Source organism: Calonectris borealis, chromosome 7, assembly GCF_964195595.1.
Source record: "Calonectris borealis chromosome 7, bCalBor7.hap1.2, whole genome shotgun sequence".
NCBI classification, from domain to species: domain Eukaryota; kingdom Metazoa; phylum Chordata; class Aves; order Procellariiformes; family Procellariidae; genus Calonectris; species Calonectris borealis.
In genome coordinates, this window is record NC_134318.1 from 9,667,805 (window position 1) to 9,689,729 (window position 21,925).

Here is a 21,925-nt window from a genome sequence, read left to right on the forward strand (position 1 = left end):
AAAAATTCTGCTTTGTGAATCCTTGCTTTTAAACGCTGGGTTAAAGGCTTTTGAAAGAAATCGCACTTAGTTTTCAATAACAAATGCAAGTTCCAACTGTCTTCAGTATATGTGAGCAATATTTCAAAGACGATAAACACAGGGTTAAGCCCACTTCCATGTCGATGCTTGCAGACTAGCTATAAAACACAACAGAAACAGAAGTAATGCCCTATTATTTTGTCAGTGATAAACTGAACTGGAAAGTAACAGCGATAGCTGACAAAAGGCTCAATACAGAGTTAGCCACTATGGGGTGCTTTATTTCCCATGTCCAAAAGCGTCTGATCAGATTGGTTATTCAGTGCCACTGAGGCCAGTCATGTTTCAAGTCAGACTGGTCAGCAAAAAACCTGCAATAATCTTTCCTACCTGGACTCTATACACCTCATTTGTCCAGTAGTAAATTGTAACAATCTAGTTTGGCAGATCTTTAAAATTTGAAAGATTCACAACAGAGAGATCGTATTGTTTTCAGCTGTAATATTTTCTTCTCTAAAAACCTAACACTGTCACATAGTAGTACAGGTTTTGAAATTCCAAAATTTCAAAACCAGAATAAAAAGGATCAAAAAAGCTTAGAGAAAGCTTTTTTACACATGAAGCACCAGAACAGGGGGTTTTGCCACACATGTTTTTACATACACTTTTTAATAATTTCTTATCAAGGATTAAAAGTATTGAGCCAAAGCAACTTTTTTTTTTTTTTTAATACCAGAATTTGGCTTGGGAACTTCTTCAGCCTTATATGAGCATGTCAGGAGCTGGCTTTACATGCAAAATAACCAGAAAAGACAAGCCGTTCCATCTAGGTTGCAGAAATGCTCAAGAGCCTGAAATATGCTCGGTCGAAGCAGACATTCGTTTGTGGAACATGCAAGAGTAGAGGTGGTTTGTTTTAATTAGAAAGGTCCTTTTGTGCCAAACCATGCAGTTCTTGGTATTTCTTTATCTACAATGCACAGGACACAGACGTGGATTTCAGCACGTTTTGTAAGAGAGTACATGCCAAGATCTTTAAGTAAGAACGCCAGACTCCACAGTACGCCTCTAGTTGTGCTCCATCTGTTTTGAGCAAGCTTTATTCCACCCGCCTGCCATAGGCTGTGAACACTGACCACACATGCTCTGCATCTACACAATCCCATAAACATGGGAGAGAAAAGAGCAGCTAGACTGCGTAGCAAACATTGATTTAAGGAAAGGTGTGCCAGGCAGGCAGTGGGGACACTTATTTATAACAAATTGTCAGAGCTAGTCATTTTACATTGCACTAACTTACAGAATAGCTATTACAAGTCAAGTTTAGTGAGCAGACACTTTTTGCTGTACATATTAGGATTAACTGAGAAGCTGAACTATTGGAGAGAAGTGCTCTGATGATTTCACTGCTCAATTATGTAAGTTATTCTAAACTTTCACACAGACAAGACAATACACTTAATCCCTGAGACTTACATATGCTTACAGATTTCAACCTATAAAATTTAAGACCCTTTAAAAAAATCTGACACCTTGCTTGATTAGAACAGCTGCACCGTTATTACTGGAACTAGTTTCACCACAAGAAAGGATAAGCAGCAATGTGCAAGTGAAGAATGTAGTTTCAGAGCACGCTTTAACCAGTCTGGTAATATGCTGATGCCAAAAACAGTGCTGTTTTTGTCCTGCAACTTTTCATTCTCAACGCGGCACTTACCTAGCAACTACACGACTGCAGCATGAGCTGGTGCAGTTTGTAGCAACTAACGAAAGATTAACCTCTTTCAAGCATGCTAATTTTCATTTGGGTTGACAGAACAACCAGACTTACCCTGTGGCCGCCCAACATTTGGACCCTATGGAAAGTGGAGAATGAGGAGAGGCTGAAGGGCAGGATAGCCCCTCTCAGCAACAGGCCAGCGCTATCTGTTTAAGCATAGCATGCTGTGCCAAAGACAACTGATACATGGTGACTGAACCTTTGCAGTTCTGTGGCGAGACAGACATTTCAGCACATCTCTGCATCTCAGTCACTCACACTATGAGAGCAACTCCTTTTTCCACACAGGTGCAGCAGCAATTTATAGGCCTTTAAACTGGAAGGATACTGGAAGACATTCAGCATCCAACAGCACTCAACATCCTTTATACTTCAGCTGGAACCATCCTGCCAGGAGAAAAGCAAGCTACAAACATTCAAAGAAACTGTCCCACAAATGGCCCTTCTGACTTGAAGATTAGACTGTATACAGCTATTCCTTCCACACAGCATGTGGTGGTATCGTTACTTAATTCCACCTGATGAATTATGGTTGTTTCAAGACAACATGTTTGACAGCATGTTGATTAGCAAACAAGAGGGTAAATATTTTTGTACTTATTGCTTCTAATTAAAAAAATCTGTATTCCAAGAGCAAGACACCATCCAGGTTTACAAACAAAGCATACGCAGTTACATAAAACATCACCACCACGCTAAACCAAGTATTCCTGACAACAGTCCAATCAATACAGAAGCTTTGGCTTCGGCCACCCATTCTCAGATGTCTAGCAATTCTAGGGGCAGCTGGATGTCTGAAAATGTCGAACAACAAAAGTACTAAAAGTAAAGTAAGATAATGCCTTGGAAGCTACCATGAAAGAAACAGCTCCAATCTTTAAAGTAGCAGAAGCTAAAAGAGACTAATACTACTACCTACCTTCAGGTCACCTCCTTGTGTGCCCCAAACAGAGTGTCCAGCTTAATGTAGTTACAGTTATAATCTAATATTAGAACCAACAAACACTTGCTGAATCTTTTACTTGTACATCTTTTGCTCCTTGCAAGGCTCTAAAATGGGGCTGGGGAGGGTGGGCATTATAAGTACAAGCAGACAGAAAAGTAACTACTAGTACCCAGGACAAATACATCCCCTTGTCGACCACTACAACTCTCCCTTCCAACAGTCATGACTGCTGACCAACTTTACTGAAAACAAAACATGTACTTAAACATGAGGGTAGAGAGAGTGTTGCAAAGCAACACAGATGGGGGAACTTTCATTTTTAAGTGAGGAGGGGAAAAAAGTTAACAGATTACAGCAGACAGCCTGCTTTAACAGATTGCAAGAAAAAAATGGCCATCTACTTTGTATTTAGGATGCTTCACATCTTTGCTTGGCACAAGAGGATAGTCTGATCTCATCCATACCAGGCTGTGACTGACAAGTACTCAGCATGTTTACTATTAAATACTGTCTCAGCAACTGATGTGTACACAATTGCTCAGACCTTACAAATGAGAAGAATGAGCAATTAAAGCAGACTAGAAGTCAAGCACAGGCTCTATTAGAGGTTAACAAGATGGGCAGCCACAAATTTAAAAAGCTATTCCCACCATTAAAGACTAAGAACTTGACAAGGTGTACCACTTTGAGAAGTTTTCTGAGACTCTGAAAGAAATTACTATCTTCTTGTTGGTTTTGGAAGTGAAAAAAGGAAAAACCCTGCAGTAATCATTCTGAAAACTGTTGCAATAGCCAGTGTGTTTTAGAATTAATAATGACCTATACTTACTACAGCAGCACCCCATAGACACAAAACTTTAAAATGAAAAGACATTTTAATTATGTGCTTCAAGTCTTCTGCTACTTGACAGAAAGGAGAAGACATGCAATTAGTACAAGATATTTCACATGTTTAGATGCCTAAGTATAATGGCATTTACAGAGCAAAGGGAAAAGATTTCATTAAAATGTAGTTTTGCCAAAGATTATTATGTGGAGCAGTGAATTTGAACCACTCCCTGTTTCCTGTGCGTGACTCTTCAACACAATTCACATGCAGTTAAAAATTTTAATTCTCTACTAACTCCATTCCCTAGTTCCTTAAAGCTTTAACCAAACTATTTTAGTGGAGTTGATTAACCCCAAATTGCAAACTCTCAAACTGAATTAGAAGTCAATTTGCCTGGGACGTGCATGTCAGAACAAGTCCTCCACGTCAAAAGTCAGCAGAGGGCACTGTGACACACCTACAAATTCATATTTTGCTGCTCTTTTGGCCCTGAAAAATAGTAGGTCAGTCAGGAGAGGAGAGCTCTGCTGCAGCCAAAACAACTGCTGCTCCTTCCCATCACCAGTCAAGACAACCAGTATTCCTGATGGCTGCCCACACACAACAACAGGGCTTCTTGGACTTGCTATGGACAGCGTAGGATATCCATAGCTCTCACATACAACAGAAAGTCACCACACCAAAATTAAAACACTACATAAGTAAGAGAGCACCTCAGGTCTTAGCAGCTACGTAGTGGTTAAAAATATTTCCACCTCTCTTATGGTGCTTAAGGAAAAGGTAGTACATGCCTTCTGAACTCCTGACACACAAGTCAGAGAAACAAAGCCGCTGGAACAGGTATGTCTGGAAAGAGACCAGGAAGGAAAACAGATCAAATAGAGGAAGATAGCATAATGGACACCGAGAAAGGAGAACAAGGAGACAGTCTCAAGACCATTGAAATTAAGGCCTCTTAGGTCACACCACATCTACTTCTGTGCTACTTCCCACCTTCCTTTTCCACATGAATTTTGCTCTATTAAAGTTAAACAATAGTCTCAAAGCTGTCCAAGTTCTCATTGAACACTTTCCCCTTCCTGGGAAGCTGAACACTGGCAAACTAGTTAAGTCCCACAGCTAGGAAACAAGGACACAAGAAGGTAGAGAGGATTTATAAATAATACTAAGGACTCCCTTTTTAGCAAAAATAATTAGGGCATACAAATGAGTGACCGATGGCAACCAGAAAACCAAACTACACAGAACTGCACAATACATTGTCCTTTATTGCCTCTTGCAATAAATCTGTGGATAGCAGTAGCTATTCTCTTCATTCCCTGTGCTATTGGTTAGGCCCATAAAGGACTTAATCCTCAAAATGCAAATACAACCCTTAGCAATTCATTTCAGGGAAAAAACAACTAACTTCACAAGAATCTGGTCATTAGAAACTGAGGTGCTCAACATCGCTGGTATTACCCTTACAACCAACGCAGTCTAAGTTGTTAAAATAAAAATTTTATGGTTGGTGCTTTTAGGTAACAAAGTAGAAACAGGTTCAGCAGCTACATTTGATGTACAGAAAATACGTATGCCTCTTGCCTCTAGTGCGTATTGCCCATGGGAAGACCACATTGACAAAGTGCACGAACAGCAATTCTTGCCACAACAGCCTCTCTCTTCCAAACCAATGTCATCCTTTGCCAATCCTGGAACACGATGCTCTACTTTGCAAGTTTCAATTATCTGACAAGTCCCAGGGAGGGCAGGGAGAGGGAGAAGGACTGCTACTTATCTAGGTGACTAGATTGCAGCAGAAAATGTATGTGGCCGTATGAAATGGCTTCCTGACAACAAATAAAGTTTTCAGATGAAATTCCACCAGACAGCTTAAGGAAGATGTTTGTCACCCACAAAACAGGGAAATCCTATTACGCCCTGCTTTGGGTCATACACTCCTGCCACAAACTTTGCACTAATTCAGATGTTTGTTGGACTGCTTTGTGAGCAGATTCACTTCATTTGCCTGGCAAAATTCACACACAGCAAATCTCAGCTCAAGCGACTCAACAAGCACTGGGGCCCCCACAGTCACAGAGCTACTCAGCAAGGAGCATAAGGAAGACTCAGTTGCTGAAATATTACTCAACATTTATTAGGGAATATTACTCAAATGAGCAAAATAACCCATTAGTTTCATGAAGGAACAGTACAATACCTAAGAAGACGACCAGAGGTTGCACTGGAGTTTACTCTTTCTCAAACAGAACTTGGACAACATGTGAGATGATACTTTTCACCTAAGAAAGCTTGCCCGTTTGGTTAACAAAAACTAAATTTTACAAAGACCAGTACACAATAACATTGCCAGTCTATCTCTTCATCAGCTGATAACCTATACTCACCACAGACCCCCATTTCACACTCCCAAGCGTTCTCCTAGCCCTTTCAGCTCTGCCACAAGTTAAAAAGGAAAACAGTTACCAAACAGATTTAATAGGTTAATTTGGATCAATTTACAAGCAACGCTCACAATTTATGTGTGACAGGCATCAGTGGCCTGAGCTTCTTGGCTCTACAGCCCTAGGAAACACACGCTTACAGTGGGAGACGCACGGCGGGAGCAGGAGAGACAACCTGCGCTCACCAGGAGCCTGGTGCTGGTTTTGCGGTTGGTTCTGGGAGCACAACGACCCTCTGAGGTGCCAGACAGCTCAACCGCTGCCAGGCAAGCGTCACTCTTGGGCAGGACCGCAGCTCCCGCTACCTCGCTCCTTTCAAGGGGGGGAAAGAGCTCTCAAGTGATTAAATTCCTAAAAGTGGAATGGTTTGTTTTAACACAGCACTTCTAACCCGTCGGTTGATGCAGCACCGCGGCACCTCGGCCCAGGCACCCGCCCCCCTCACCGCCCCGGCAGCCCAGCCGGCCCCGCACGACGCGGCCCCCGCCGCACCGGAGGAAGCCGCCCTCCACCCCACCTGCGACAGGAACTGCGAGGCCGTGCCGTGCCGCGCCGGGGCGGCGAGGTCGGCCGCCTAGCCGCCCGCGGCCCAACGGGCGCACGGGCACCCAGCTGAGGGGAACGGGGGGACGGGGGGAAGGAGGAAAGGAGTGCCGCCTCCCTCCCACCGCCCCCGGCCCAGCCCCGCCGGGGGAAGCCCCGGGACCGCCCGCGCCACTGGCGACGTGCCGCCCGCCGCCCCCAGCCCGACACTTACACAACGGCCCGCGAAATCATCCAGGACACCATCGCGGCGGCCGCAGCGGCGCCCCGTCCCCTCAGCCAGCCGGGCCCGAATGGCCGCGGCCACGCCCCCACCCGCCCCATTGGCTCGGCAGCTGCGCGCATGCGCCCTGGCGGCCCCGCGGGCCCGGGCGGGGCGTGGCGCGGGGCGGGTCCGGTCCCCGCCCGGCGGCCAGAGAGGAAAGCAGGGGCGGTTGGTTTGCCGCGCTCCCTCAGGAGCCAGGCGGGCCCCGCCGCTCCCTCCCTCCCTCCACAGGCTGCCAGTGCCGGCGGGGCTCTCCCGGGGGCGCGCTGCAGGCAGCGCCCCGCCGTAAGGTGGGGGCCGCGCCTTCTCTTCCCTCAGCCCAGCGCGGCAGCCGGCTGCCCCTGCCTGCGCGGCGGGGTTCCTCCTCCGCCGTCCCGCAGCGGTCTGCCGTTTTCAGACTGACGCGTGAAGGCAGCCTTTGCACAGCACCCGTCGGGCCGGTGCACGAAGGAGAGAGGAGCGGGTGCAATTAATGAAGAACGCAGTCGGGCACCCTTTCTCCCCTCCTCATCTCTTCCCCTCGAAGCGCGGTGACTGACTGGCGAGAAAGGCGGGTTGGGATGCTTGCCCCTTGCCCGCGATTTTGCCTTGTGTTCCCCGTTTGCTTACATCCTATTTGCTGTAGGACCCATCAAAACATCTGTTTCACACATTCAAGTCACCTAACGTTGGCCTTGCTGACCCGGAGGTTGCTCGCTTGCTGTGGGACAGAGTGTGCCAAGCCACTTGTGCACGCTGGAGGGGTTAGATGCGGGCGCAGTACTTCACCCGGCTCACACGGGCTGAAGCCCTCCCTTCAGAGCAGAGCCGTGAAGCCAGCTGGCTCCACAGGGCTCCAGCACCCGTCTGAACCGCCGCGGGAAGGTGCCAGCTCCTACAGCTTTCTCCTCAGTGCTTGTTTACAAGCGCTCAGTCCCAAAGGCTGTCTAAGGACACGTCCTTACGTGGGCCGCACAGACTGCTACGTGCAGTTGATCCGAAACTTCAGCGACCGGGAGGGCGGGAGGATACGTGTGGGAAGGATTAGTGCCTGTGTGCCCTGTTACCTTTGTTCTGTCCCTAGACACCTTGTTATCAGCTGCTGCCCAAGGCAGGACACTGGGCAAGTTGGTCCACAGCATGACCCAGTCCAGATATTCTTGACAAGCTCATGGTCTGGCAGGTCGAGACATGCAGGAGAAGCTGAATACTCCCTAATACCTTAGCTAATCCATTGCAATCCATCTCTGCATACCAGCTTTACACTTCATGCAGAACTGTTTGTACACATAAAAGGACAGTATTTTGCTGAAACAGACTGCTTCGTCTTTTCTCAGAAGAGGAGGTTGTAGAAAGTTCTGCCCATGCCATTGCCGGAAACATCTGACTTTACTTTTCCAATACCACCAAACGTAACAGAGTGATACCTGAAGCAATAGATGCCGATGCTACTGATCGTGCCACTCAGCAGTTAAGGTAGAGAAAGAGGACGTTATTGCTTTCAGCATCGTTCCTGCTGACTCTTGTGGTGAATGACATGCCAAGGTCAGCATCACAATCTGTAGCAGAAATTAGTTCTTCAACATGTCTTTAAGTGGGAATAATACATAGTTTTCCTACCATACAGTGAGAAGAAATGGCTTAAGCTTCATAAACTATTGTCTTATTCAGATGAGAAATGCTAGGTGAGCGCAGGATGGTTTCTATTCTGCAGGCATCTTCGCTCCTCTGCAGCCTTCAAACACAACACGTGCAGTCAAAAGGCTAAGAGTGACTTGGGAAAGAAAGAAGAGGGTAAATAAACAAGCACAGAACATTTCAACAATGGCAGTGTTTGAAAACTGTCACCATAGTTGTATACTGTGAGATTTGAAGCTTGAAATGGGGAAGTATACAATAATAAATTTTTTTTTTTTTTTTTTACCATGCAGGGATTTGGGTCTTGAAAATAATCATATTGGCCATCTTGAGTTTCTCCTTACCTTGACCTCTGTAGGGGGTAACTGATGCAGAAAGAGGTAGAAAGGAATTTGCTTGTGGGCAATTCAGAGTACACCACTCATCAATCTTATTTTTGAAACAGGCTTAACCTGAACGCATTCTTCATTGCATTCAATGAAAGGAGAAATCTGAACCACTACTTACATGCCCCTTGAATAACAAACCTTTCCATTGGTAGACTGTACAAAGCAAACTTGCACAGCAAAGCATTTGAAATATAAATTACATGGGAGAGATTACAGTTTAGACTTCAGTTCTGTAAACTGTTGCGCAGAGGCGGATCCTGCTGCCTGCATAACACTCTGCTGAAGTTTGTAGCATTCCAGTTCATCCAGAGCAAACTGCAAGATGAGAGGTCTAGTTTATAACATGTTAAATAAGTATACAATATATTTCTTTACTACAAGCAATTGTGTCTTTGACACTGTCTCAGAGAACCATTCCAGGAAAAGACTGATACTCTTTTTTACGGTCCGAGATAGCGTATACATTAATTTCATAGCATTAACTTCATAGCTGCATATTTTATTTCATATGGAGCATGTTTAAGAGAAAAAACACAAACTAACTAATAACTTTTTTGTATAAAGACATTTATTTTTTCTTGTGTTTGTTGCCATGGCAATACTGTCTCTGGTGGAAAGCTAAATTTACATTGAGAGAGGCATTTTTTAAAAGGTAAAGGCAGATGGCTCCTAAGAGTAATTTATCTTGCTAAGAAGATTATGCTTTATTTCATAGAGTGTTTTGAGACTTAATTCAATGCAACAAGCTGGGTGGTGTTTGCTGGGCCCCCAGCAGACAGGCACGAGGATGCCACATGGACTTCCCCGTATTCCAGTTCATACAGAATGATAATCCACACTCCTGCACGGCAGAAACACAGGGAGTGGCGTGTCAATTAAATCCACGTCGTGTACTTATTCAAACCTAGAGTGTCTTACTCATACGTCTGTCTATTTTTATGTGAGGAAGAGACTTACAACTATCTCATTATAGGATATTTTTAAGCCCCCCCACTAAAGCCACTTAATATAGTTAAAAGTTGCTTTAAATAGTTTTAACAGTGTTTGGAAAATCACTTGTAAAGGTCACCTGCCCCCAATTTTCTTTGAACTTCTTTGGTATAATACAATGTACGTATACAAACATTAATGTTTAACTTTCACCTCCTTTATAGGTACACAAACATTTTTCGTACTTTGCAGCTGTGAAAACAGCAACTGAGCAACATTTAGGAAGATGCTGGCTAGTTTCTGACAGAGCTTTTGATGCTGACTGTGGGATTTGTGGGATTCAGTCCCCCGCACTACGAGGATGAGCTCCTCAAAGACAGCACCACTTTCATGCAGCTCCCAAAAATGCATGTATGTTAGTCACGGTGCTGGGTTTTTCTTAACTTTGCTGTTTTATATGAATATATTCTAAATGAGTCTCAAATATAGAACAATTGGGAAAAAATTACAGAATTCTTTCAGTTACTGAATCATACCAGAGATGTTTGCAATTTTGGAGCCAGAATATGGAACAGATGATACCAGTTTATTTGTTGAAATAACAGAATATAGAATGGGTGAAAATTACTATTTCTTGGAATACGCTAAGCTGGTGTGATTCCCATAACTGATTATTAATAAATATGGTTGAAATTTATGGTTTATGGTACCTTCAAATATTTAATTCTCCATGTATCTTTCCTGTGCATGAAGTGACAGCAAAGGTGGGCTCTGGTCACCAGACAAACAGCCCAGTAGTCCTACGGCCTTAACGGGATTTCATCTGAGAGTGATTGTTGGGCAATACTGTGGACATTTTATGAAATGCAAAGCAGCTGAAGCTTTTGTGCAAAATTCTGGACATGCCACTTCTTGCTCACGTGTGTGTTCCAGCCTCACAGTGCAGCATCTCGCTGGGGAACATGGCAAAGCCAGTTGGTGTCTAACACAGCTGTGTCTTAACTGATTTTTACAATACAGAGACAGACAGTATACCAAGAGGCCATAAGTTTATTTTTTCAGAAACATGTTTACATGAAATTTATTAACATTCCAAATGAGGAATGTGAAGCATTCAAATTAATGAAAAAAGGAAAAGAAGAAAGTTAAAAATGGGTATTTCTGCATTTTTTTAAATCTGGTAGGTTTAACCACTGTTGTTCTCAAGTTTTACACACAGTCTGATCTTCCTTTTAAAGCTCTCGCTTCTGTATTAATGAGTAAAATTCTTAAATTTTGACTAACTTCTTCCCCTCTTGTTAGAAGATACACCTACAAAGGCAAAGCCTGAAAACTCAAACAGTAACACAATGTTAAATTCATGGATTGGGAGGTGGAGGGGTGGTTCTTCAAGTTAGTTTCCTGACTTTTGGGGCCCTAACGATTTCAATTAGTATGAACTTTAAGCAAAACAATTTGGAGTTAAAAAAGGGCATCTAACTGGGGTTGTAGGATGACTGAACTGCGTAGTAGAAGGGAATCCTTACAAGTAGAGAAGCTAGCAAATACAAGAACAGGCCCAGAGGTTTTTTTTCAAGGGTACAAAAGAATCATGTCTAGCACTCTTAATGCAGTGAGCTATAGGTTAGGGAAAGCAGATAAGGCCAAGGCAGAGCACTGAAAGAAATCCAGAACAGCCCTCAATATAAAGCCAAAGCATTTTCATCACTCCAGCACTAGCCTGTTTTGAGTGCAGCATAATAGAATATAACCAGGCAATTCGGGCAGAATCTGATTAATCTGATTAAGAGTATGAATATTAAAAAGGCACTCTGATTACTTTTTTTTTTCCCAAGAAAATTCACCGTGCTGTGAAAAGGCTTATCACGCAACTGTTGATTGGTTGTATCGGTTTTTAAAGACTGGTTGCAATGGGTTAAATGACTCTTAGCAGAAACATAAGAAAAAAATCCTAAGGGGTGTTCTTAAGGGAAACGTGATCTAAAGAGGAAGGGGAAAGTTCAGAATGGCGGAAACGTGATCTAAAGAGGAAGGGGAAAGTTCAGAACGGCTCCATCTGAGACTTGTTCTCTTGGCAGCAGTCGTATGTCCATCCTACCTTATTGCTTCCATTTGGAGTGGAAAGCATATGAAATGCAGCCCCACAAGGGCAAGCAGCAGCCACAGAGGAGCCGATTTCCAGGTCATCAAGAGTACCTGAGAGACAAAGCAGCAGTGCCATACCTATCACTCCGCTACTTCTGTACTGATAAGCTATAGATAGAAAGGGTTTTGACATGTATTGCACATGGACCTGCAAGCGTTACTCTGTAGATAAGTGTAACCACACACCAGGGTTATTCACCAGTGCATCTCAATAGGGCAGTCCACCAGACAGAGTTGTATAGTTTATTTTTCCCCTGTTCCCCTGTAGAGTGGCATCAAAGCTGTTAGCTTGTTCAAAAGCTGCAGCTGAACGTTACGGTAAATATATGCCTCTCTCATGAGAGCAAACCCATATTAAATGGTGGGCTACACATACTCTGGTATCTGATGATCCACCCTCTCTCTGTGTTTTGAAATCTGTATACAGAGACACAGACCAAAGCCATATTATTCCTTCCTGTCTGGGTAATATCATCTCAGCTATATTCCATCACTACTTGTGATGTATCACATTTAATAATTACAGCAATCTGTTGGAGATTTTTTTTTTTAAATACACTTTCTGCTTTTGATGTTTCCGATCACTATGGAAAGCTTATGCTATTTTATAGTCTGCTGACTAAGCTCATATGCACACCAGCTGCATTTTATCAGGGAACAATGTTTGCCTTTTGAACTGGCTGATAGATTTTACTTAAAATGAAGAGGAGATATACATTCTTTGGCAACACTTAGAACCTTGTTCAGCACGATATCCATTTGCAGAAAGTCATAGCCTCCAGCTAAACAGTGCACCAGCCCATGGCCATCAGCCCAAGAAAGGCAGAGGAAAAAAAAAAAAATGTGTCTTGGAACCAGAAAGGACCACAAGTTTATCTGCTGCATAACAAAACCAGGTTCAGCCCATGTCATTTGGGCAGATGTTTTGTCCTACCTGTTCCTGAAGCCTTTCAGCAACAGAGATTGCACACCTTTTCTAGGCTATTTATTTACTAGTCCATTATCCTGCTAGGAATCTCTTTGTAGTAGCAAAGTTAAGCTGTGTCAAGGGGTACTCAGGACTTTTTATCCCATCTCCCCCAAGCATGGAAGGAAAATTGTTAATTTCCTTTTGCAGCAACTTCAAAAACTGAAACCAGTACTTAAGCTATTACATCTTCCCTTGAAGAAGCAACCCCAATTATTCAACCATTTTATGGCACGTTTTCTAGACTTTTAGATTCCCTGTATTACATCCAACTCTTCATTGAAATGCAGAGCCCAAACCCACACACAGCTCCAGAGGAGCCTAATCAGTACTGAGAAGTGAAGGACTACATCATACATTATCCAGCAAGTCAAAAGGCTGCCAGCAAAGGACACCAAGCTGTCAAGTTTCCCTTTCCTTCTCTCCCACCCTTCCAGGGCAGCACAGCATGATTAGCTCAGAGAGCAACTCAGCTGGACCACTGCCATGAGCTAGGATGGCAATTCCTACGTACAACCAAAAGTTAGTCTTCAGCCAGCTGACTTCATTATGCCTTCCCTGTTCATCCTAAGACAGGTCTAGTCAAAACTACTGACCACCAAATGCTTTTAAGGAAGCCGTTTTATTATATAATATCCTGATGTTTTTTTTTTTCTTGGAGCAATGCTTTCTGTCCTTTTCTCCCAAGGGTTGTCCTCTCTCTGCATTCTCCCCTAAATTGGGGAAGAGATCTCTTTTTATAGATCTTAAAACTGGAAGGGAGTATCAAATCATTTCATCTGACTTACACCCAAGACAGAAATCATTCATTCATGTGTTGTCAGATAACCTTTTTTTCTAGAAAGGGTGCTGCCAACAAAGGATATCGATTTGAAGGCAATAGAACATTGATTTTTTTTTTTTTTAATTTTCATCAGCAAATTGTTTTTCCCTATATGAAACTGGGCACATGCTTTTAAAACTTTGAATTTGCCTTTAGTTTCCAGTCATTGCTTCTTGCTATGCTCTAAGTGATAGATTAAAGAGCTCTCTCACACTCGTTATCTCTCCACAAGGATTTATGCATGCTTAAGTCACCTTTCAATCTCTTGACAAATTAAACTGCAAGCTTCTTTAAATAACTTTTTTTTTTTCCTAGTCCCTAAATGCTTTATGGTAGATTTCTAGCTCTATCCCCAAATTTTTCCAGAACTTTCATATACTGACATTGTAACTGGATTTCTGTTAACTCTATATGACTTTGAATGGCATAAGATAATAAATTTGCCACATACCTTTTATTCTCATTAATAGAGGTAACAAAATGTTATACTTTTAGCACTCATATTGGGTGCTCACATTCAGTTGTTTGTCCTCTTTGATCCAGGCATCTTTCTCACATGCGGCTTCTCAATACCCTGGCTACCAGTCTGAAGGCTTTCTCGATGTGTATATTTAATACAGCAAAACCTACTTTGCTTTGAACAGCCCAGGTTATTAAGCACTTACACAAGGATGCTGTTCTCCCTCGCTGGAAGTTACGAGGGTTAGCATGAGGCTCGCCGGGAATCTTCAGCCACCCAGGAAGAAGGGAGCTGGGACAGACCCCAAAGGCACGGCTGGATAGGAGCACCCTTGTGTCCGCACTCCTGCAAGTGACACAAGGATTCAGCAGCCCCCACTATGGGCTGACGGCCCTCCCTTCCTCCCCACCTCTGATAAAGCCTCTCAGGCTTATCCTGGGGTCTGAAATCAAAGCTTAGGGTTTCTATGATATAAGGCACAATCATACACAGTGTGCAGGTAGATTAACAGCAACAGGATCATCAGCCCTTATACTGTATCCAACTTCCACAGTTTACAAAGCTTCTAGAGACAATGTTCATCTCCACCCTGCAGGAAACGAGTACTTGCTTCTTCCTATACGAAGAGTGACTAAGGTCAGCACTGAAGAAAATGACAGAGGTTATATGGAAAATTATATGGAAAAAGAGTTTGGCTTTTTTGTTTGCTTGCTTGTCTAGCATTGCTAAAACCAGCAGATATGCACAGCAAAACATATCTGTTGATCCACAGGTCCCATACTTTAAATAGAAACCATTTGTTTGTGCCTCAAAGACCTTTACCATCTTCTGTGGCAAGGAAGTCATCCTTTAGTCCTTTCCTCTGTTATTTTAACAGGACATTACCAGCTAACAGGGTACATTTCTATGTAGTCTTGTATCCTTAAAATACAAGCATAAGCTGTTTAAGACATTAGCAATAATTGTCAAAGGCTTGAAGCCTCTCTGGGGAGCAGGGGGAAGCTTGCACAGGAATTTTGTGCACTGCTAGAAATCCCTACCAGACTGCGTTACTCGCTTCAGAAGGCAGCCTGAAGATGCGTCTCATACTAGGAACTCTGCCACCTTCTCTTTCCAAATAGCCTTTTAGTTCTTAGGAAAGTTGACTCTGAAAAAAATGGAGCACAGACAGTCTTTCAGCCTGTCTAGACATTCTGGATGCTGAATGTTTAATGTCCTGGTATAACATATCTGGACTATAGCAGTGGAAAGTGATGAAGGCAGGAAAAACAATAGGCAGAACTTCTGGTTTAACAGGCATAAATACACTGCTGCTTTAGCTGCTCCGAGCTGGTAGTCTGCAGGAGGCTAGGGAACAATTACCCACATTATGTCAAGGAAGTTCCGTCTAGACAAATCAAAACTTCTTCCCACAGAGGTTTACCCTTTTTTGCATACCCTTTGTCTCCCAGAAGTTGCTAGAAAGAACTGTTAGCCATCAAAAATCAACACTGAAAGTCACCATCCAACAAGCCAAAGATGGGGATCAGGAGCTGGTTTGTTATACCCCCCTTTCCCACCATATTCCTGTATGGACACAGTTCTTCCACATGCTCTTTTTGCATCCTCTCCCAAGTTTGAAAAACAATTCACCAAGATACATGAAACCAGAAGTAACACACAGAGGAAAAAGCAAACCCAAAATGCAACCCAAAACTCGGGAACCTCAGCAGCTGATCTCTGAAGTACTTTGGACGACTCAAGTGATGGATGTTCAACAATTAAGTGTGTTGATCAGCTGAATTAAGAAACATGAAGTCACCTTTTGAGCGGCTGTAAAGTTTACGTGCTTGACCCACTTGGTTCTCAGATACAAGTCAAGCACCCAAGTTCCATCAGCCTTGACATAGAACAAGTCTTGTAGCTAATGCAAACCTTGGAAGGAAGATATTAATATATTCCCTTACTTATTGCCCTGTGGATGAGTTGCATCGCAACTGTAACCACCACTAAATCTCTTGTAGCAACAACTTCAGTTTTCAATTGGATTAGCAGTTAACACAAAGTGCTTTCAGCCTCATTTTTGTATAAAAAAGGTCACTTAAACAACATGAAACACAAGTGTTAAATTGATGGGACATAACTTAGTCAGAGGGTTCAAAGCAGGCTAAGACATGAGAAAACTGGAATCAGCATGAGGCTCTGAGGTGGTGGCGATTATAACCATTTCCTTGAACTTCCATTTTGCGTTCTGTTGTCGGTAACTTCAGATGAGAAAGACAGCGGATTTGCATTACATTCAGGCATATGAGAGTCCCAAATTACGGCTTTAATAAGAGCCATTTGAGGCCTCTTCCTGCAAAGGGAATGTCACAGTCCAGGACACCAGTGCAGCCACACAGACTGGCTCACCACTGGCCTTGGACCTTGACCTTTCTGAATCATGTCAAATAGAGCTCTGTGCAGTCATCTAAATTCTGCTTCAGGTAAATAAGATCACCGGGATTACAAAGCCAGCAGAAATGACTTGCTGGCCTTCTCTGAAGACCAGGTTACACGTGGTGCTTTTAGATACAGACCAGCTTGTGCTGGGGAAGTTTCTGCACACTGTATTCTCTCAGTGCAGTTACGATTGCAACTCGATGTTTTATAGTTTGGGGTCATCTTTCTTTAGATGTGGTCAAATAATTACTATTTCCATATAGTTAATGCTGCAACTCACTAATAGCAGAGCAAAGTTTTCTCGAAACAGCATTTTGATTAAAAGGAAAAAGATGACAGGGAGGGGAAAAGTAGAGGATCGAGATACAAAGATTTATCTTCACCTACTATTCTTCCTTTTGCCGCCCTTCAGCTACTTCTAATATTAGAGCTAACAAGTATTTTGGACTATTACTCTTAAAGCATAATCAGTATCTAAATATAGAAAGGGTAGTACTCCCTCTGGCACCCATTAGGTTCTTGGATTTAAGACTTGATAGTGAGAGCAAGCCCACCTTCAGACCAGTCAATGAAAGGGGGTAGGTCTCCTGCAGACCTGTGCACTCTGTGTTCAGGTCTGTGTCCTGCACGCAACCACCTGCACACACCTTACTAAATTTTCTTCAGCAGGTGTCATATTAAGAGCGTTTTTTGAATGTTACAAATCTGCACAATCTAAAGCAGATTGTTCCTTAGGATTCCTGCATATCATCCTACAAAAATAGTATGGGACAGGACCAGATAAGTCCCTGTACAGATTGAAGTTTGAAGAGGCTAATTTCTTAGAATTAATAGAAACTTCAGGTCCAGAAGTCATATGCAATAGGAAAATAATCACACAAATAAGTGTGACTGAGTGCCAGTTACACTGAGAATAACAACAGCAGTGCAGATACCTGCAACTACTGAGGACTGAGCACATCTTTCTCCACTAATCCTTCTTTCCAAGAATGTTTTTCCCACTTCAGTCGTTTAGTCGTCAAATATTTACGATCAGTCGATGCTTCAGCTACAGAGTACGCACTTTTCTAAGTTTTAGACATTTACCTGTAGTTAGGACTTACCTCAGGGAGCGAGATAACTCCCTGGTATGTACACTAGAACAACTGGTCTGTGCTTGCATCCACAGAGCTGATTTGCTGAAGACAAGAGAGCGATCTGCCAGCTGAACTTCACCAAACTAGACTGAGAGAGCCAATTTCTGCTCCTACCTTTTCCAGTCTAGGGTCCCAAGCGCTACGGAAGCGCAAGAGGCAACCTGAGCAGCAACAAGGATGCAGATGTAGTGAGCAGGTAGCACTGCTGGGATGGGAACCCAAGGGAGATAACTCAGGGGAGGTGAATGTGGACAGAGAAGTGGATGCCTTTGGCACCACAAAATCCATAATGAGTGTATAATACAGACTTGGTAACAATCAGGGTGTTATTAATACAAATAAGAGTGGTTGCTAGAATCTTTTTTGAAGATGGAGCAAAGAAGGAGCCAGCCTCTTCTCAGTGGTGCCCAGTGAAAGGGCAAGAGGCAATGAGCACAAACCGAAATCCAGGAAATCCCATTTAAACTTAAGAAAAGACTTTTTCCACTGTGATGTTGAGCACTGGAACAGGTTGCCCAGAGAGACTGTGAAGTCTCCAGCATTGGAGATATTAAAAACTTGACTGAGCATGGCTCTGAGCAGCCTGCTGTAGGTGGCCCTGCTCTGAGCAAGGGGGTCAGACTAGACAGTCTCCAGAGGCCCCTTCCAACCTCAACTAGTCTTGACTCCAAGACAATCTCTTCATTCAATTAAATGACACAGCCACAACCAAACACAATCTTCTGCTCTTAACTCCAAGAAGGTGAGCAAGTCCCTTCTCGTCTCTCTGCTTATGTAGGTCTGTGCCTTTTCAGATTGTCATTATAAGAGGTACTGTTTCATTACAGTTCTTGCAGTAAGGACAGACTTAAATCAATTCCCTTTCCAGGACCAATTTTGAGTATAGCCTGAACAAACGTGACAGACAGACCCTGGAACACTCCTAATGAGAACAGTAAATTAATCGAAGAAGTTACTGGCTCAGTAGAAAAATCTGTGATAGTTTTAATTGGGGTAACAGTGACAGGAAAAATAAGAAAGTCCTGTTACTTGATCATCATGGAATCAGTAACATCATTTGTTTACATCCTGTGCCATACAACACTATGAAATATTAAGACACTCCTTACCAGAGAGGTAAATATTGTTAAATAATAGCTATTACTGAATTGCAGGACACAATTAACACCATTTGTTAGCCTTCCTGACACAGAAACTCAACAAGACAGGCAGCCGGAATACAAGAAAGAAACCTGTGTATTGGTTTATAACCCAGTTTGGAGCCACTATGCCAGCAGGAGGAAAGAAAAACTAGCATCACACAAAAAAGGCAATCAGAAAAGTTTGTTAAAGGGTAGTTACCACCTGCGATAGATACTGGTTTAGACAAAGCTGATATCAAACAATTGTGCTTAATGATATACAGATATAAGGAAAATACTACAGTTACATTAAGAAAATGCAAAGGAATTTGGATAGCAGAGTAGTAGGAGAATGAGGGTAAGACAGACAGAAGAAATTGAGGAGAAAGGATATTACAGAACCTTACAAAAGTTAGCTAAAAGAACTTTTCGTAAGGGATTGTCTGTGAGCTTTTCTTTCTACCTCAGTTTCAGAAAGACCCAGCTACCTTCCTGTTTTTTTCCAGGCAAGGAAGTAGCCGTAAGTAACACTGTCAAGTCACTTTCCCTACCTAGTGCACAGTTTAATGACAGCTAAACTTAGTATTTCTCACCTCAGCTTTAGAGCTTCTTTAGACCCCAAAGCATCCCATTAGCTTTTTATTGTCTGTATGGTGTAGCAGCATGCTAAGCCATTTCCTTACCATGACAATCACCTGTTTTAGTTATATCAGGATAAGTAATACCAACATCCAGGTGATTTCAGTCTAAAGCTGCTGTCAGCAAGAGCCCCTACTTCTGAAGGGGTCACAACCCCAACACAGATCATGCAGAAACTGGATGTTCAGTAACAGAAGTTACCAGGAGGACAGCACGAATACAGCTCGTAATAATGTTTTTTTAAAGGTATATAAGAAGCTTTGAGATAAATATTAAGAAAGTTACATACAGAGTACTAATCAGATTATAAGACTTCTGCCTTCTAAGTTAGAGTTGTGAAAGGTGCTCACAGCACCCCACAGGTGATGGATTGAAGCACTTGGAATAGAAGGTTCCAGACAGCTATAGTTGCCTGTTTTTCCTTTTTTATCTTTTCTACACAATATACCAGTGATCTCCAGTGAGGATAAGAGTCATGATCTAGCTCCCAGTTAATTCAAAGAGATCTATACATTTATTTCAGTGGTAAATATATCCTTTTCATCAGTAACAGTATCTACTCATAAAGTGATCTACTTAAACACCTTTCATCCAACACAGAAAGAAGTTCTACAAGATTGTGGGAGACACTAGCACATCTTAAAACTGAGATAAGAGTCTGCTATAGAAGTAATAACTGCCTTCACAGGGTTGTTTATGTTTCCAGGAATGGTGTTTGGGTTTGTTTTTCGTTCACTGTTGTCCATCTGCTAATCTTAGAAACCTACCAATACATAAAAACACAGATATAGCAAAAGCCAAACATTTAGTGTTAGGTAAAAATAAACAAAAATACTCACATTCTGGATAACCCACTAAGTTGGTGCTCCAGACACTTATGTGAGAGAAGTAGACATTTCTATACACCAGGCTCTACTACTACCTAATGCTCTGCCAGCAGAAGTGAAGCACTTACTGGCCTTTATGCAGCTTAGGTGCAAGGGGGAGGAAGCACCACTGGAGTGAAGGTTCCTGGGAAGATGATTAATTCATTTTTAAGCATGATTGGTTTCAGGTTATATGTGTGAGCGATTGACAGGAGAAAGGAGCATCGTTGCTGGGAGCAGCCCGGCAAAAGGCAGGCCTTTTCAGGAGGAACATCAGCATTGCGGAGGCTACTCAGGCTCTGAATATGCCCGATCTCTTCTGGAGTTTTGTTCTATAGACAGATCCTCTCAGCTATATGAGAATTTGTTCTCAGTTCTGGCACTTTCTTCCGGGTGTTACAGCTTGCGTTGTCCCAGGAGAGCTCTGTTAGGGCCTGAGAGATGCGCTTAAAGCTCTTCCTGAGAAGAGCCAAGATTCCTGAGAAGTACCAAAGCCTCAAGCTGACATCGGCAGCTCGATGAAAGGTAGGAAGAAACTTGAGTGGAGATCTAATATTATTAGGATGGCCACAAAATAGCCACAAAAATGTTACACAGCTGCAGCCTGTACATTGTCCTTGTTCTCAATGCTTGCACCTGCGCTGAGTGACCATTAGCCAGCTAGGAAATGGCATCTTCCATCCATGGCTTGAAAAAACTGAGAGCATTTTCCTCCAAGCAAATTCAGAGAGGTTGTTCTAGATGGAGACATTATCTGATAAGCCCAAAGCAGGGCCCTGAAGTTTCATCTGAGGAATTAAGCCTGTAGGTATTCAGGGAAAGGTGGAGACTAACTGACAGCCTTGTTATCTCTATTCCCCCACCCTCTGCTTTTTACCTCCATAGGGTGTAAACTCATTAGGAGTGGGAGCGGGTGTTTGGTACCAAGGTGTAGTGCTGGTCTAATGATGCTCTGCCCTCAGGCTGCAGTTAAATACTTACTGCAGAAAGCAGTGGCAGATGCTAAAGGTGGTGCCATCCCCAGCTGGAGGGAGGTGGCTGGTCCCACGGCAGAGGACAAGGGGTGAGTGCATCTCAGCAGCTCCAGGGCAGAAGTCCCAGGGCTCAACAGAACCCATCCCTGCGGCTTCGCTGGGCTGAGCTGGCTGACTGCGTATTTAAAACAGATGCAGGATGCTCATGAGGTCTGTTTTGCTGGTTCAAGTGTAAGGCAATGGTAAGTGTTTGAGGGTGACAGGAAAGAAGGGGGGAATATGGATGGGTTAATATCTTAAGATGTCAGCAAGCTCCTGAGGAAGGGAATGTATTGAAAGCCATATTTATTTAATTTGTTCAGCCATCTTTCGGTGATACCTCATTAACTGGAACAGAAGGAAATGTTGAAATCAGAGTGTGCTGTGAGTATTCATCTGTTCTAGGCTACAAATTGGCTGCGAAACATCACATGGAGGCTCAGTAGTGCTCCTTACTGTTGTCAACATTGATGGAGTGGCACCCTGTGAACTACAGTGTTTTCTAGTGCAGTTACAGCTCGAGTGATTTGCAAATTCAATAAGCTTAAATCTTCCTCTTTTGTGTGCTGT

General features: G+C 43.0%; 1 protein-coding gene across 3 annotated transcripts in view; it reads right to left on the reverse strand.

Annotated features, from left to right (window-relative positions):
- Nucleotides 1-6,874, reverse strand: part of REEP3 (receptor accessory protein 3) — a 41,686-nt gene extending 34,812 nt beyond the window's left edge. The window contains exons 1-2 of one of the 3 annotated variants that reach the window (XM_075154252.1): nucleotides 6,778-6,849; nucleotides 6,206-6,371 (exon numbers count right to left, since the gene is read on the reverse strand). Coding sequence is in view for 1 of the 3 variants with exons in the window: in XM_075154251.1 (XP_075010352.1) it covers nucleotides 6,778-6,809 (32 nt within the window). In the remaining 2 variants the exon portion in view is untranslated. Of the gene's footprint in view, nucleotides 1-1,852; nucleotides 1,972-6,205; nucleotides 6,372-6,777 lie in introns of those variants that run through there. The other 2 variants (XM_075154251.1, XM_075154253.1) reach the window with 2 other exon arrangements.
- Between the last annotated feature and the right edge of the window lie 15,051 nt (nucleotides 6,875-21,925).